A 16,626-nucleotide genomic window follows, 5' to 3' on the forward strand; every position below is an offset into this window, starting at 1 on the left:
AAGCCAGCTAATTAGCCCTGCAAAGACAGGGCAAAAAGACTATTTAAAAAGGAAGCGCAATAATGAAACTTAAAGAAAGGCAATATAAAACAAATCTCTCAACAAAAACGAGACAAGAATTCATTTTCCCCGTGGTGCTCTCCACAGCTCCTGAAAGTGCCTGCTGCTGGCAATGAATGAAATAGAAGGGGAGGAGGGAGAACAGAGAGAAAGAGGTGTTATCTTACCAGCTGACGGAGTTTATCGCTCCACTCCCTTCATGACGCTGGGAACTCACAAGCCTATAAAATGTGCCTTGGCTCCCAATCCCTTTCTCCTTCAGCAAAACCAAAAGCAAGAGGCAGCTGTACAGAGGAGGAATGGGATGCTTTCTATCCAGAGGTAGCTCTTCTGTCTCAGCTAGTACATCTCAGCATTTCTAACAGTTTGAACACCATAACCAAAGCTTTTTCTGACAGATCTCTCCTTCCCAGTACCTGCTGTGCTGCTGTACTTCCTTTTTTCTTTCTTTCCTCTTCTTATCTGTTGGTGGGGATTTTGGAGGGTTGGGAGAGGGAGGTGGGAGAGGCACATCATTCCTGGAAGAAAGGAGAGGAACGTCCAACATGACTTCTGTCCCCACAGCCGACTGGAACATTAGCATGAGCAGCAGGTGGAACATGAGCATTGCTGCAGTGGGTGATCCCTGGGGACAGGTGCTGGGAGCACCAGCTGGAAATGCTTCTCCCCCTGTAGCATCCTCAGCAGCTAACTTCTCCAATCAGTTTGTGCAACCTTCTTGGCGCATTGCCCTGTGGTCTCTTGCTTATGGTGGTGTGGTGGCAGTGGCTGTTTTTGGAAATCTCATTGTCATCTGGATTATCCTGGCTCACAAGCGCATGAGGACAGTGACCAATTACTTCCTGGTGAACCTGGCCTTTTCCGATGCCTCTATGGCTGCTTTCAATACTCTCATCAACTTCATCTACGCGCTGCACAGCGAGTGGTACTTTGGAGAGGCTTACTGCCGCTTCCACAACTTCTTCCCAATCACAGCTGTCTTCGCCAGCATCTACTCCATGACAGCGATAGCTGTGGACAGGTGAGAAAAGAGAGGAAAAGTTTAGGGGTGAGAGCCTGAGATCAGATTCTCTACTGAAATAAAAATACAGAGATAACAATCATTAAATGATGAGAGGCAGAGTCCTTAAGAGTCCATTGATTGTGCTCTTCTGTACTTCTTTAAGATCTCTCCCTAACACACTGGTTTTCTTCCTGTCTTTGTTCTTTCTCCTTCAGCTTTTCATTGGTTTTACTCTCTTGCTTTCTTTTACAACAAACACTGCCTCTCTCTGTTTGACTACAGCTGCTCTCTGGGCTCTGTCTTTTAATACTAATACTGTAACAGCAGCCATTGCTCAGGGTTTTGCTTCCCCACCTGTGAAAACAGCATCTGTCCCTCAGTCAATGTCATCTAATTCATACTGATAAGGAGTTGTAGAGATTGTGTGTAAAGGGAGAGGATTTCAAATTTCCCTCCTCTTTTATTTCTGCAGCTGGCAGAGGCATTTTTCTCCTCTTCAAAAATCACTTCAGACTCCTGTTTTAATAACTCTTCTCATAGACAGCTCTGAACAGCTTGGTTCCTCCTGATTTTAACTAATGAGACTATTTACATTGCCATCTGTGCATATCCAGAGGTCTGGTATAACATGATTTCAAAGTGCTTGATTTTTTTTTTCTGATTACTTGCAGCAAAACAAGCCTTTGTGTCTGTGAAAGAAAACAGGACAGGGAAAAACTTTACCTTTGTGCTTCTGACAATAATGGAATAGGACAGCTGTAGTCTCTATAAGACTAAAGGGGAAACGTTGTGAGATTTCCAACACAGATGCTTTGATGGACCATCTTTCTCAGAAGGTGCTGTGAGTCTCCCCTAGGAAACATTGCTTTCTTCATGATCATTTTCACATTTGCTGTGCTGGAGAGATAACTTAGCCTATACTTTAGAAATCAAATTTCCTGAAATTTTAGAAACCAAAATTCCTGAATTTTCATTCATAAAACCAGGTCACTTTGTACTTCAGATCCTTTATTCCTTTTAGGAATGCACTGAAATTACTCAAAAACTCCTTCCTACATATTCAAATCATGTTATGCATCTTGCCTGAATTGACTTGGCAGAACCACAGCACTTTCCAGTGATGGTAGCTAAGATTTTTATAAGGTTCAATCCATCTTCTGAAACACTATTTCTCATTTCCAGCTGCAAAGATTGGGAAATGTGTTGTTGTACCTTTTGTGTGTGTTGTTGTGGACGAGTTCATAATAATGATTTTCTGCTGGCCCTACTAATTGCAAATTTTACGTGTCATTCTCAGCCACATGCATTTCTGTTCCATAAAGCTGAAAATGAGATTCTTAGCAACTCTTCTACCTCTCTGCTGCAGGGATGGGTGAAGACAGGAGGAAATCAGTATACTTTCCTCCTGCCAGTGATGTATCTCGTTCCTGACTCTTACTTCCCATTAATAATGGAGGAGGTAGTGTAAAGCCAGTGATACCATCCTTAACCACACGGAGATTTCTTCCATTGTCAATTTGGGTGTAGCTTAAGATTCTCACCGAGCTCGAGGTTTTCAGGGGGTTTTAGTTGATGCTGAGGATTTAACTGTTATTGCTGCAGATGATCATGTCATTAGCTGAGCAGTTACTAGGATGCTCTGAGTAAGGTTTTTTTTTTCATTTTTCTGACAAAAACACCCACAGAGATGCAGTACTTACTACTTTGAAAGTTCCTAAATTTATCTAGGAAATTGGAAACAAAGTGAATACAGTTTCTTGGGAATCCAAAGGATGCATTTCCAGACTGAGCTCTGCTCCACACTGACTGAAGTGCAATGGTCAGATACAAATGTATTGGAAACGTTTTCCTTGGTTTAGCAATGTGAGACACTGGTGCTCAGAAGTGAGTCAATTACTACTGTTACTCATTCTGATCTATTTCTTGTCTGAAAATCCACAGAAGAAATCACAATTTCCACCCAACCACATCTTCCAAGCTCACCTGCCCCCAAAGATAAATCAAAATCTTCCCTTGTGGGGAGCACAGTGAACAATGCCACAGCTGTGTTTAGGTGAGCCCTCTGTAGTACCAAGGAGCATCGTGTAAAACAAACAGAAAAGCGGTCTATCCCTCCTTCCCTATTCACACTGCTATTTGTTCTTCTTTTATACCAAATCACACATGATGTGTTCAGTAACTATTTCCCAACTACCTCTGTAAAACACGCATAGTCAAGAGGAAAACTGAGGGTCAAAGTGAATCCCAAGGAATGTCCTTGGAGGTACAGACTGCCCTATTCCAGGGCACAGATCTGCTGGGTGGACATTTTTTAAAACTTTGGTTCCCCTTCGCCTTCAGTAAAAGTTCAGCCAGTGCTTCAGACAGGATGCTCTGCTTTAGTTTTGACCCAGTAAACTCATCCTTGCACATTCATGTTCATTTAAAAATTAAAAAAAATAAATCTACAAATTTGGATAAAGCTACTGAGGGAACTGAAATGATGGGATCATATCAGATGATTTTCCAGTGGAAATTTTTAACATACCAAAATACTGAAGGGTCATAGGCTGCAACTCACTAAAAAGTATGTTGTGATATGCTCCATTGATCATTTCAGAACACCTAGATGTTCACAGAGTATGAATGAGTCACTGTGGTTCTAGACATCACTAGCAGAGGTCATGGGCAATACATATTTCCTTTCACATTTGATTCTGTAGGCCATGTTGTCTAAGTTGTGTGCAGACAGTTCCTGCAGTGGGGTGTGCTGTATCTGGAGATGAGGATGAAAGTATCCAAGACTGCTGTATGACCACCTGGTCATTGAACGTAAGACTCAAATCTATGTGGTTTTATTTACATTTCTGACTACCCCCTCCTGGTGGTCTTTCTCCCCTTTTCTCCCTTGCCTTCTACTTTTCCAACAGGCTGATTGCAGTCTACTGCAGAGATGCCACAGGTAGCTTTAACCAAGCCAGCTCAAGTACCAGAAGCAGCACAGATTTTACACTGTACTGCTTCGTAGGCATTCATTCTTCTGTATCTCGTGCTGCACAGCGCCACAGGTACACTGCTTCCAGTGCAATAGTTCCTTTAGCTACCTTATGGGGATAAACTTTTCCAATAGCCTAAGATAAACTGAATAGGGGATAGTTCCAGAGCCAATATGCCCTTGCCACTGGCCCATGCATGATACTAAAGGGGCACATGTCTTAATTCCATCTGTGACTACTGTCTGTGGTACAGTTTTTGTATACATAAAAGACAGTAACTTAGGCAGAACTTAAGCCATCTGGCCCTGGCCATTGAAGACCCACTGTCCCTTCCTACTAGCTCTTAGCATGCAAAAGAGATGATTTGTGTACACTGGCAATTAATTTCCAATCCCAAGATTGCCTCATTATACAACTAGTTCTCTGTGTGTTGGCCTGGAAATTCTCTGCAGACATTTCATGGTTAAAGTGGAAGTTTGGAGATGTAGCAATATAGCATAAAATAATGTGCCTTCAATAGAGCACTTAGTATATTTTTATGCATTTTTTTCCTGTTATTAGCACATCTACAGTATGACTTTCTCAGTTATTGTTCTTTCAGCAATTCCATAAGGATTTCTTCATTTCAACGAGTTTAACTCTTTGTAAAAGCAACTGCTCTGGAATTAACAGATTCTGGTATTCTAACAGTGATGGTGAGCAGTTGCTGATGCTATTCGCATCTTACCATTTCTTTTCTTCCCAGTATGCAAGCGAACTTTGGGTCTTTGAAGAGTTATTACATATATATTAGATTTCTTTATATGCAAAAGTAATTTAAAAGAATGACATATATATGCCAATATTTCATACAAATGTAAATAAAATTACATTTATGATACATCAATGTTCTGCATTACTGCAAAACAGCCTACAAGGCTTACTGCTGCTCAACATGGGTCAACATAATAGCATCAAAAAGACGTACGTAATATTTTTTTAAGAAATTATTAGGAAAGAGAAAAATGATGGATATGACCTAATCCTTTCTAAAGATCAGATTCTGCCAAATGTTACTCATCTATCCTAGCCCTATACTCTGCAAAAATCCCAGCCCATTTTTCAGTTCAGCTAGTTGCAGAGCCAAAGGTATTGCAACAGAATAATAAAGTCTAATGTTAAAGAGAATTCCACTTTCATGCGCTTTGTTCTAATCACAAGACTTTCCTCACATGTTGTGTTGATGTAAACTCTGGAGCTGTTACAATTTGCTGCCTCAGTGAGCCATTAATAATGAAAGTCCAACAACTAACTTCAAATCAGGACATTATCAAAGTAAATCAACATTTTTAAAACTTAAAAATTGATCATGTCCCAAAGTCCCGTTACAATTTCAATAACTTAATCTCTTCCCCGTTTTTTGGTCCTTCTGTTAGAATGAAATGCCCTTTTTTTGACCTACAGGCAGATACAGAACTCTATTCTATATTTGTCTAGTCCAACAGAGCTGTTAGCAAACTTCCTATTTGTATTTATTCCACAAAACTGTGCCTGCAATTCTAGAAGGAATAAGGCTATTAAAATTAGAGCTAAAAGACAGGTATATTAGCACTCTTACCTTGGGTACCCCAGACAGCTCACTTAAGTATGACTAAACAGCATCATGTTGTTGACATGAATAACACGTTGATATCAGGATGGATGTTTTAAAAAATTTGACTGAAAAATCAAATAATCAAACAATTTGCAGCAGAATGAGAATCAGAATCCAAGAGCCATGGGCCCAGCTTTCTCTTTTCCAACACCCCTACACTCCCTCTGCTGAACACCAGACTTAAAATCAAATTAACCTTCATTAATAAAATATTCAATAATTAGAGAATCTCTGTGTTTCAGAATATGACTGATTCTTGTTAATAGCAGTCTCTGTTTCCTTTTGGTTGCCCTTATAATTTCTTTTTAATAAGCTTCCTAAAGTTTTTATAGTTCCTCCTTTTTAAATGAAACACTACCACAGCAGCTTTTTTTGGCTTTTATTGTTTCTGCAGAGATGGTACAGCCAGACATACTCTAGACACTATTTGAAGAATAATAACATTTAAGCCTGACCATAGACACTGTTCAGGACCAACGTAAGAGCTCCTTGTTTACTTCAGGCTTCTCCTCATAGATGCTCCATAGAGCAGTCATTACTGTTGACCAAGAATATATTTTTTGTCTGCATAGAAGTGACTGAAATCTTCTATTATTATTGCATTACCTGCTATCACAGCCTTTCTAATTTCTTTTAGCATATCATCATTATTACTGTGAATTAGATAAGTGTGTAATCCTGCAGTTTATTTTTTCAGTCAAACCATAAAATTCTACATTATTCATGAATACATTTGTTTTACTTGACTTGATTTTAAACTATATTTAACATTCCTCCTATTGCACAATCTCCTCTCTTTTTCATGAACCTTAGTATTGCAGTGTTACACTGGTCCTACCTATGTTTTAGTATGCCTATTACACCCACATCATTATTAAAACCTCACTATTCTAGTTTCCCACCTTGTTTCTTGGACTTCTAATATGTCTACAGAAGCACACGTATACTGGGTCAGTTTTCTTTTTTTCTGTAACATTGTTCAGTTATTGATGGCTGTTAATAGTCCCTCTATACACTCATTAGACTCCAGCATAAGTAATATGATACAAGCTTGTAAAAGAAGACAGTTATGAGGCACAAACATATGATTCAATTTATCAAATGAAACCTAAATTCATGATGTGTACACACTCAGATCCTCAAAATATCACTTAGGCTCTTCATTCTCTTCAAGTGTATGCTGTAAGAGCAGTTATTATTGTCACAAAGTAGTACCACAAGCCCGATAAATGAATCTGTTACTGAAATTCTGAAGTAGGCAGTTGGCACATTGAAAAAATATATTATCTTTCCAGCAGAATAAATTTTGGGATCTGTCTGCATGAGTTCCTATCCTGGGACAAATTACTCAAGGCTTTCATGTGCCATAAACATTTTAAACTGATACTCCTGCCAAACTGTACATGACCATCTTTGATATAGAGTAACATTTTCTGAATTGGGAGTTAAGTACCAGTTACCTGTCCTGTGTGCTCAGAAACACTGACCTATAGGGAAACATGTATGTCAAAAAATGATCTCAAACATGTCTAACAGGTTAGGATATGGCGTGCAGAGGGCATGACCCTACGTTGTGGTCATATGGTAGTGGCGTCAGCAAAAGATGCACACCAAGAAGGTGTATACTGGTACTTGCATTCTTGTACATGTTCTTGGTACCAAGTGTTTTGCGTTTGGCTCACCAGTGACTAGAGGAGGTTGAAGCAATGGCAGGCAGGAAACCTGCACTGCCTGGCCACCTGTTGTCCCCTGCACAGAGCTGAGCCCAATAGAACTGCAGCCTTTGGCCCCTCTCTCACTCCCCTTCCCTCAAACTCTGTCATCTCAAAGGAAATGGTTTCCTTGTAAAAGAGAGAATTTGCACTGAAGAACAGGGAGAGACAGACAAAGATAGGAACAAGAAAAACAAAAATCTAGATTAATTATATTCAGGTTTCTTGTGCTTTACAGGCTATTTCCCCAAAGAGATCTCCCCCTCATACCTGAGAATATTTTCATACAAAGAAATGGATGAAGGGAGTTTCTGTAAACTCACTGTGCTGTTTTTTCCACAAGACGCCATTTTATTGTTAGTTAGCTTTATCTGCCTCTGGTTTCACATAACTACACAAAACACTACCTGCCCTACCCCCAAACTAAAGTTCAATATAGCTTTTTTTCCAAACTAATGGATGATTTCATAATCATGACTTCATGAATCAGACTGAGTCACTGCTTACCATGAAGGGAAAAATACAAGATATGCTTTTAAAATTATCACTATTATTATTACTATTAATTTGCCAGTCAAACTATAGAATTCAAATAGGAAATCCCTTCTCCATTTCTCTGTGTTTCCCGATTTGTATTTTAAGATAAAGCACAACGCATTTCTGGATTCCAGTATCTAGGCTGCCCTCTGCAAAATACTAGTCCTCAGAACTGGATGGAAAACATTGAACAGGAGAGCATTAAGGGTTCAAAAATTAAGAGGTGAAACATAAAGGACTCTTTATGTAAGCCTAAAATTATTTTCTGTGTTTGACAATTCTCCTTCTTTCTTTCTGAGAAAAGAGGTGAAATACTTTCTGCAGGACATTCTGATGCAACTGCTACAAGTTTCAGACTGCCAGAGACATAGGAAAAACAATCCCTTTCTTGCTATGGTACAAACTCATAACGATCAGGCAAAAAGACAGAATCTTTTTGGGTTTTGGTCAAAATTCATGTCACACTTATGTTATTAATACCATTCTGAGACAGTTTGTGACTAAATATAGGCATAACAGCTATTTTTTTCCTCTTTGTTTTGCATTGAGTAAATATTCTATTTAACAAGCTGCTTTCAAAAGATGCAGTGAAAAACCAAGGTTGATATGCCAGTATTATCTTGAGGACTATGAGCAACATTTACGACAGTGATTAGCCCCACGTCTTCTTGTTCTGGGCAGGAAACAACATTTGACAAGTTCGAACCATATGTTCAAATGAGAAGTTCACTTTAGACAGAGTCTTAACCTTAAATACATTTTCTCAGTGTCCTTACTTATAGCTTAATGAAAACTATTAAAAGATGTATCTGTGGTTTACTATCTAATGCAGCCTGCAGTACTTTTCAAAGATAGTTAAGGGCTGGGTGGTTTGGGGTTTTTTGTTTTTTTGGTTTTTTTTCTTCAATATTATTGCCTATATGAATGTATTTCTGACTAATTTACCAACCAGGAGAGAAATTTGTATCATTCACGTATTTGTGTTTACCTAAAATAAATTATTTCAGAATAACTGCAGAAACAAGAAGGAAGCCATTCAGATGACATTGTCAGAAATGCAGGTAATAACAGAATGGGTTGTAATCTGTGCAGATAGGCTGGTTTTGCAGACTTTTCATTAATATTGGTCCATGACAGCCCAGGTAGATCATATTCAAAGAATAGGAGAAACAGAAGCCCTTCTGTCAGGGGAATTCAGTTAGTCCGTCATTTTATGAGACAGACCAAAGAAAAATGTTATCCCTTTTCTATGAATATGCATAGGTATAGAATACATTGTGTAAAATCAATTGCATACTTATAAATATCTTGCCCATTGTCAGTCACAAACACATTCCTCAAGCAGAAAGCTTTGCACTGTTTACAAGAACTGAGCTATATTGAAGAATTTCAGTATTCATGTTTTAAGGTTTCTGTTAAGAGATACCCAAAAGCAAGGCGTTGGACACTAGTTCTGATTTCAGAAAAACTGCAGCGTTACCCCCTGCTCAAATCACAACAGCCATTCACCGAGAGCAGCACACGTGCCTCTGGATAAATCAAGGCCAAGTTATCCCTCTGGGATATTGCCCACTGATCTCTCAAATGTACAATGTGTTTGTTTATCTATCATGCTGTCATACACTCTTTCTTTATGCTGTTAGCTTTAAGGTGATCACTGTGTAACAGTAGCATTGTTCACTGTAGATCCTTCTGGCCACCAAAACTAGTCTTATTAGACAATGAGAGACAGTCCTACAAAAATGCTTGTAGCCACTCTTCCTGCAGAGAAAGTCAGTCTAAAAGAATGAATACAGCCCACTCCCACAAGAAAAGACAAAGCCCTGCACTAGTAGGTAGAAGATAAAAGATTAACGAATGCAAAAGTTAAAGATTTGGGTTTCATCATACAAAAAATGCCTCTAAAATCTCACAGTTCGTTCCATCCCCTTTAGTCTACTGTATCTACCTCACAGGGACCTTTTGTAGGACTTTCCAAAACAACGTTTTAAATAAGGGCAGGGAATCATAGCAATTTTTGTACCTAAGTTTCTTAATGACCAGTTGATTCCAAATACAAAGGTTTAAAAGCAGCTTCTGTTTTGAGGGAGTAACAGCATCTGTGCATTCATGAAGGAAGTGCACTCTGCTGTTTGCTGTTGATGAGCCACTTACACGCAAGCATTATGATTTTCTCTCAGTCTCTTGCTTTGTCAAGTCCCAATTTCCTGTTACAATCTGGGGCTGAATTGATTACTTTTTCCCCATTTGAGTTTATAAACACACTGTAAAAAGGTGAAACAAATCACTTAGGATGGTTAAAGGGTTCTAACTGTGTCTCCAGATGGGCATTTGTAGGATCCAATTTTGAGCATCATTTTGTTTTAAAAACATCTTATGTAGTTTTGCTACAATTTTCTAAATAATGTGTTGAAGAGGGAAGATTTTCCTGCCTGTATTAGCCAGTGTATGCTGTTTTACAAAAATATAAATTAGGATATTTTTTTTTTTCTTTTCTACTGTCAGGACCATAATACATAAACTTCAGAAGCTTTTATAGCATTTACCAGTTATTTGTCTCTTATGCTATTTACAAACTATAACAGAGCTACATGATTATGCTGTCATTATAACCACTAGGTTAGAGTTTATCAATGTTATTCAAATGAGGACTGTCTCTATTATCATTTCAGAGAAAACAGATTTTCTTTATTTGATGAACCCAAGAAACAAGTACCAAACAGTAAATTGTAGACTCCAGCCAAACTGAGCTGTTCTGGGGGAAACTAGATCTATTCTGGCCCCAGCAGATGAGAAAAAAGTCTTGAAGGAAAAGAGCAGTGCAGCAAGCACACCATGACGCACCAGCCGTTATATCTTGCAGCCTGACTCATTTCTCATTAAGTTCAATGCAAAGACTCTTGCTGACTTCAGTAGTAATTAGCTAGGGACAAAGACTCACACAAGCCAAAGCTGGAAGTAAAGCAATTACAGTGGGATATAGCATGATCGCAGCAAAACAAAATCATGTGCTAATGATTCTAATGATGAAACTAAAGAGCTACCTAAAAATGCTTTAGAGTAATGCATAGAACATGGTGCAGATGTTGAATAATCTATATTCTTGCCGGTGTTGGCTTGAGTCTCTCACTGCACATGTTTACATCCCTAAATTTCTAAATGTGCATATTCTATCTTATAATTATCTTCCAAGTGTTAGTGTTTATGTTGGATGGGGTAATAATGGTTTATGCTTGTTGTAATAAATACGCATAATGAGTTAATTCTTTTCAGTTGATACATACTTTAGATTCAGCATCCCTGCTTCTTTGTCTGGAACAAGATATCTGTGGCAGCAGCTCCCACTGGAGTGAGAAGGCATTAGAAATCCAACCCTGAAATCAAACGACCTCAGTGAGAGTTCAGAGCTCTCTACTTGGCAGGTGGTCACATTGCTGCAGCCTGGTGACTGACTGAACAGTAAATGTCCAAAGACTGCACAGCAAATTGGCACAGCACCCCACTGAATAATGTTTGTGTGGCTACAGAATGTTTTTCAGCGGTGTTACAAGTCTTCAGTTGTTTGTAGCCATTGTAAATCCTCCTTCATCTTGAATGCCTACCATCTTTTAGTGTCCTTAGAAAGAGAGGAGAGTGTGAGGAGGTCCAAGGACTGTGTATAAATATCGCAGAACATGGTGGACCTATGAGGGCCTCAGCACACACCAGTTTCAGTGACTGCATAAGTTCAGGCCACTTGAAAGAACAGTGGAGAAGCAAAACAGTCATTAAGGCAGATGACATCAGATGGCATCAGAGAAGTCCATCTGTTCCCCTTACACGCAGTTTATGGTTGGCTGATCAGAGAGGGACCAATTCTCTGGGAGTTCTCTCCTGTACACCCGCAGAGGGGCAAAAGGTCTTGCCACCATAGAGCTCTAGTGTCAAAACATTGTGCTTTTCTATCAGTTCTACTTAACTTGGAATCTCTGGTCCACCAGGGCTGATTTTTCTCATATATCTTTTGCCTCCACATCACCCCAGTTTCCTTTCTTATTTTCTTCTCTCTCCAATCAATTTCTATCTGCTATTATTTTACAATTCTCCTTTCTTTGCTTCTCCTCCTATTAGTTTCTCATTATTCTTGTGTCAGTTCTATTTTTGCACACAGGAAACTGTTCCCCAATCTCAGTTCTTTTGCTTTTGCTCCAGATCCTGTATCTCATGATTCTTCCTTTCATTCCTGGCCTACTCACACAATCCTCATTCTTCTACACCATGTTCAGCACCATTCAGTGCACAATTCAGACAAGTCTGCTGCTCCCCCATGTATCTGGCACTTTGCCATACAAAATATATGTAAGGATACCAAACAGAGTAAGGAAATGAGCCACAATGACAGAGCTACACAATGAAAGACAAGACAGAGTTGTCATCTGTGGGTAACTGGAATATATAGGGGCAATATCCTGCATCATACATACACATTATCCCCTATTTAGCCTCCCCACCTCACTAATTTTCTGAGCAACACCTAAGCATAGAACCTTTAGCCTGATGGAAACACCCTGGCCAAAATGAACAGAGATCAAAGTCAAAGGCCAACTGAAAAATTAGCTAGTGCTCCTCCAGGTTGAGACTGAAGAGATAGACAAACAACGTACCACCCCTCAGGTACCCGTAATGATGCAGCCTGGAATATTATTAATAAATGTTAAAGATAACATTTCCAGCAAAAAAAATTACAGGCAGGAGTGGCTAAGCCTGCTTTGCAAATGAAAGCGAACAGTGCAGGAAGGACTCAATTCTCTTCTGGGTTTCTTTTGGCTACAGAGATTAACATCCAGAGCCTGCTCAACTACAGAGGTGTTTTTTAACCAGCAAGTGAGAGTCATTCCACACTTTCCACTACCCTTAGTTATGGCAATGATGGCTTCTCTAGGAAAATGCTACCAAACTTACATGACAAATTTGAGTGAGTGTAACAATTGCAGCTATAAAGCAATATCTCATTATGTTAATTAAGCAATTTTGTTTCTAAGAAAAGCCACTTAGGGAACAAGTTAGGCATTTCATTGTAATTGTTAGTGTACTGGCAAATTAGAATAAATTAGATGTTATCAAAGGCTCAGTAGTGGAGAGTTGTCAATACTCTGCTCAGCTAAGTCCTTCCTGCACAAAGGCATTATGGAGGGAATGTTCAAGGTTCCTCCACCTCCTCCCCATCTTGTTTGTTAGAATGACTGCCTGCTACATTTTTGTAATCTGTCTTGTACAAGGGTTTGGCTGTTGCCTTATCACTCAAATTTGAAGAAAGACAAGTAGCCTGCTTTTCATCTGATCCTTGTCCTTTGACTTACCTCACTCAGACAGACAATAGTTAAAATTTCCATCAGTACTGCTGCATGAGTCATTTCACACAAACAATCCACAACTTTAAAGAGCAGTCCCCAGACAGGGAGATATAACAACAGAATTTTATCATAGCCAAAGAGAATTACTGCTGGTACCTATTGGGAATAAGAATAATATAACTGGGAATAAGAATAATGTGAATGTAATAGAAATTTGACAATAGCACATAAAATAATGTCAATGTGCAATCTGAAGAAAACTAGCAATTGAAAGGAATGATCCCAGGCTAGCAGGAGATGCTTTAAGAGTCTCACAAGCATGTAAAAATGATAACTTGTTTATGGGTTATCATCTACTACAGGTAAAGATCATCAAGCATTTTGGACAGTATCTGGCAGAACACGCTCAAGCTAGCTCAATTTGAAAGACAGGACTCATGACTACAAACTTATCTTCATTACCAAATTGTAATTACTCTTTGGAGGAGAAGGGAACTAGGGGGTAGAGGGCAACAATCCAACTGTTGTATATTTTCGTGATATCCGCTGCTCTCAGAACAAGACACACAGCACTAGAATAAAGCCATTTTAGTTAATATGTGATACCAAAAGCACCACTTTAGCTGAAAAAAAAAAAAAAAACAGGTAAAGGAGAAGGGAATTAATTACCCCATGGGAAAAAAATATATAAGTGCAGTAAAAACAATGCAAAATGAATAGGCTTCAAATTCTAGAGAAGGAAATTGATGATGCAAAACTGAAGTCGGTTTAGATCACTCTGTTTCTGACAGCATTTAGATGTTTCAGGGTATTAGCATAGTTATTATGTCTACTAGGCGCTGAGTACAACAATAATGGCAGATGTTGGATTTATCACATATTTGATGGTTAACGATAAACTGAGTTATTTTTGCTAAAACAAGTATCTATTCTATAATTGCCCATCTCAAGTATGAAGTTTAAAAAAATTAGGAATATCTTGAATGAAATTTATTTGCCGTAGCAGTTAAATACGGATGCAGAAGGTTACTTACACAAATTCTTATAAGGAGCATTAACTTATTAATATTATTATTGCCTTGTACCTAATGTCTGTACCTAAAAATCTTGGGCATGTCTGCCTAGAACCTAGACATGTAACTATAACAATTAGGACATGTTGCACTTTCCTTAATTTTAAATGAATGCTACTTTTCTAATTGCAGCAGACCAGAACTTACTCATCAAATAAAGGATTGATTCAAATCAATGGCAGCTTATCCATTGATTTCAATGGATTTCAGTTCAAATTCTGCCTAAAAATGTAGCAAACTCTATGGATTTGGAAGCACAGACACAAGCAGTCACCTAACAGTATAAGATGGGTTCTCATGATCTAAAGCCAAGGTAGAAGATGAGAACAAAAAAGTAAACATCATGAATGGCTTTGAATTTTTTTATCTACCAATGTCTAAAGGATAAACATAGGGAAGAAAAATAACAATAATTGCATATTAGTGTCACTTCTGAATAGGATTTACTGATTTATACTTGCTTACCTACAAAATCATTTATTCTCTGTGAGTGCAAAGTAAACAGATTTTATAACTTCTAAGCCACCCAGCAACACCAAGTCTCAAAAATAGCACTAAATCTACAAATGCTGATGAGACAAAGTGATTTTTTCTTCCACAGTCCTGCCATACAATGCCTATTACGGCCTATGTATTTTTCCATACAGAAAATAGTATCTGAATCTATCCCAATCCATCTTTATATAAGGTAGAAATGTAGAGAAAGAGTAGATGAAGAACCATAGTATATCTTTTACTTATTGTATTTCTTTAGAAATTATAAATGACACAAGGAGGAAGGCAATACTGTAAAGTTACGAAAATATTTTCTGTATGTATGTATGCTGGAATATGACTTTATAACTGTATTGAAAACCCAAAACAGACAGGGATAAGGGGAGTTACTAGGCATGAAGACTAGAGACCTACAATGGAAAAGTGAGAGATAAGAGGACCTTTAGGAAATCCCTGCGATACTCCATTAACCTTGTCAAAGATGATGAGATAACTGGATATGTATACTGTGAAAGAGTGTCAAAGTATATGGGCCATAATTATTCTCCAGCAATGAGTTTGCTTCTTCTGGAATTAGTACTAAGCACTGTGACTGATGACAAACTGTTGAAACTGATGCAGACATTCTCCAAGAAATTTGAAAAACTCCCATTACCAAAACATTCAAGCTGTTTTTCGTATTCATCACAGTTTCCTACTTGCTTCAGGTGTTTTCATATAATATGAAAATAAAAAAGCATAAGGAAACACAGAAAAGAATATTTAAATTTTGTTGGTGTTCTTTTGACTTGCCTGGTTATTCCTGAGGATCTTCTTACAACATTGCTATTCTAACTCTGATTTCAGAAAAGCAATGGTTTGGGAAACACAGTGTAGAACGTCAATGCTACCAATGACTGCAGAAGGGCAGACCTTCGGTTCCCTGGATAAGCACAGATACACTGAATACTTCCATGGAAATTTCTTGATTTAAGTTGCTGATCCATTAACTCCTACATTAACTCACAAACAGCATTGTGTTTCAATCACGAATAAAAGGATTTTTTAATATGCTTTGGGAACCTCTGTATGTGAAGCAAAATATTACTGTAAAAACCACTTCCTTGTGTTATTTTGGAAAAAATAAGGATGTCAGATTAAAGAACATGGAGTTACTTATTCAGTATGCTATATCAGTAACATGGTATAGACATAAATATAGCCCATATCTCCCTGGCTTTATAGAAGTAGAAAAATTTCTTTAAATGTGATTCTGGCTGATACTTATCAGCATTCCCCCTAATAGTGGAGGAAATTTTGAATAGTGTTCCTATATAATTAATATGATTAATGATTTTGCAAGTCATTATTTGGTCATTGTTAAATGAAACAAAATAGAGTGATCAGGGAAGTTAATGGAAAATATGTTGATTCAGGGTTTAGCCCAGAAATCAAAGCAGTAGTCATGCTATGAAAAATGTGAAAAACATGGGAAGTATCTGATATGGAGTATGTAAAATACAAAATTTCTGTGTCTCCCTTGCTCCTTGCATCTATAACAGAGGTCAAATGACAGAAAACAAGATTTGTTTTTTTTTTCTTTTACTGTCTGTCTTAATGCCTTCCTGTTGCTCTTTTTTCCTATGCTTTTAAATTGTAATTACTTAGAGGGATTTTATTGACTTTCTTGATTTTTTGCATGTTCTTCTAAAGATATCAGCATATGTGGATTGCCAATACAATTATAGGACAGCAACAAGAAGAGTATCCTACCTGAAAACACAGGAACCGAAAAACAAATGAGATGTTGTCATGCTTTATGCATA

The 16,626-nt window shown here is 38.1% G+C and overlaps 1 protein-coding gene across 2 annotated transcripts in view; it reads left to right on the top strand.

Annotated features, from left to right (window-relative positions):
• The first annotated feature begins 288 nt into the window (after nucleotides 1–288).
• Nucleotides 289–16,626, top strand: part of TACR3 (tachykinin receptor 3) — a 36,928-nt gene continuing 20,590 nt past the window's right edge. Inside the window, exons 1-2 of one of the 2 annotated variants that reach the window (XM_063336162.1) lie at nucleotides 289–367; nucleotides 613–1,081. In XM_063336162.1, coding sequence (XP_063192232.1) covers nucleotides 289–367; nucleotides 613–1,081 — 548 coding nt within the window. Of the gene's footprint in view, nucleotides 368–604; nucleotides 1,082–16,626 lie in introns of those variants that run through there. The other variant, XM_063336163.1, reaches the window with a different exon arrangement.

The sequence above is a fragment of the Chroicocephalus ridibundus genome, chromosome 5 (genome assembly GCF_963924245.1).
Source record: "Chroicocephalus ridibundus chromosome 5, bChrRid1.1, whole genome shotgun sequence".
Lineage (NCBI taxonomy): Eukaryota > Metazoa > Chordata > Aves > Charadriiformes > Laridae > Chroicocephalus > Chroicocephalus ridibundus.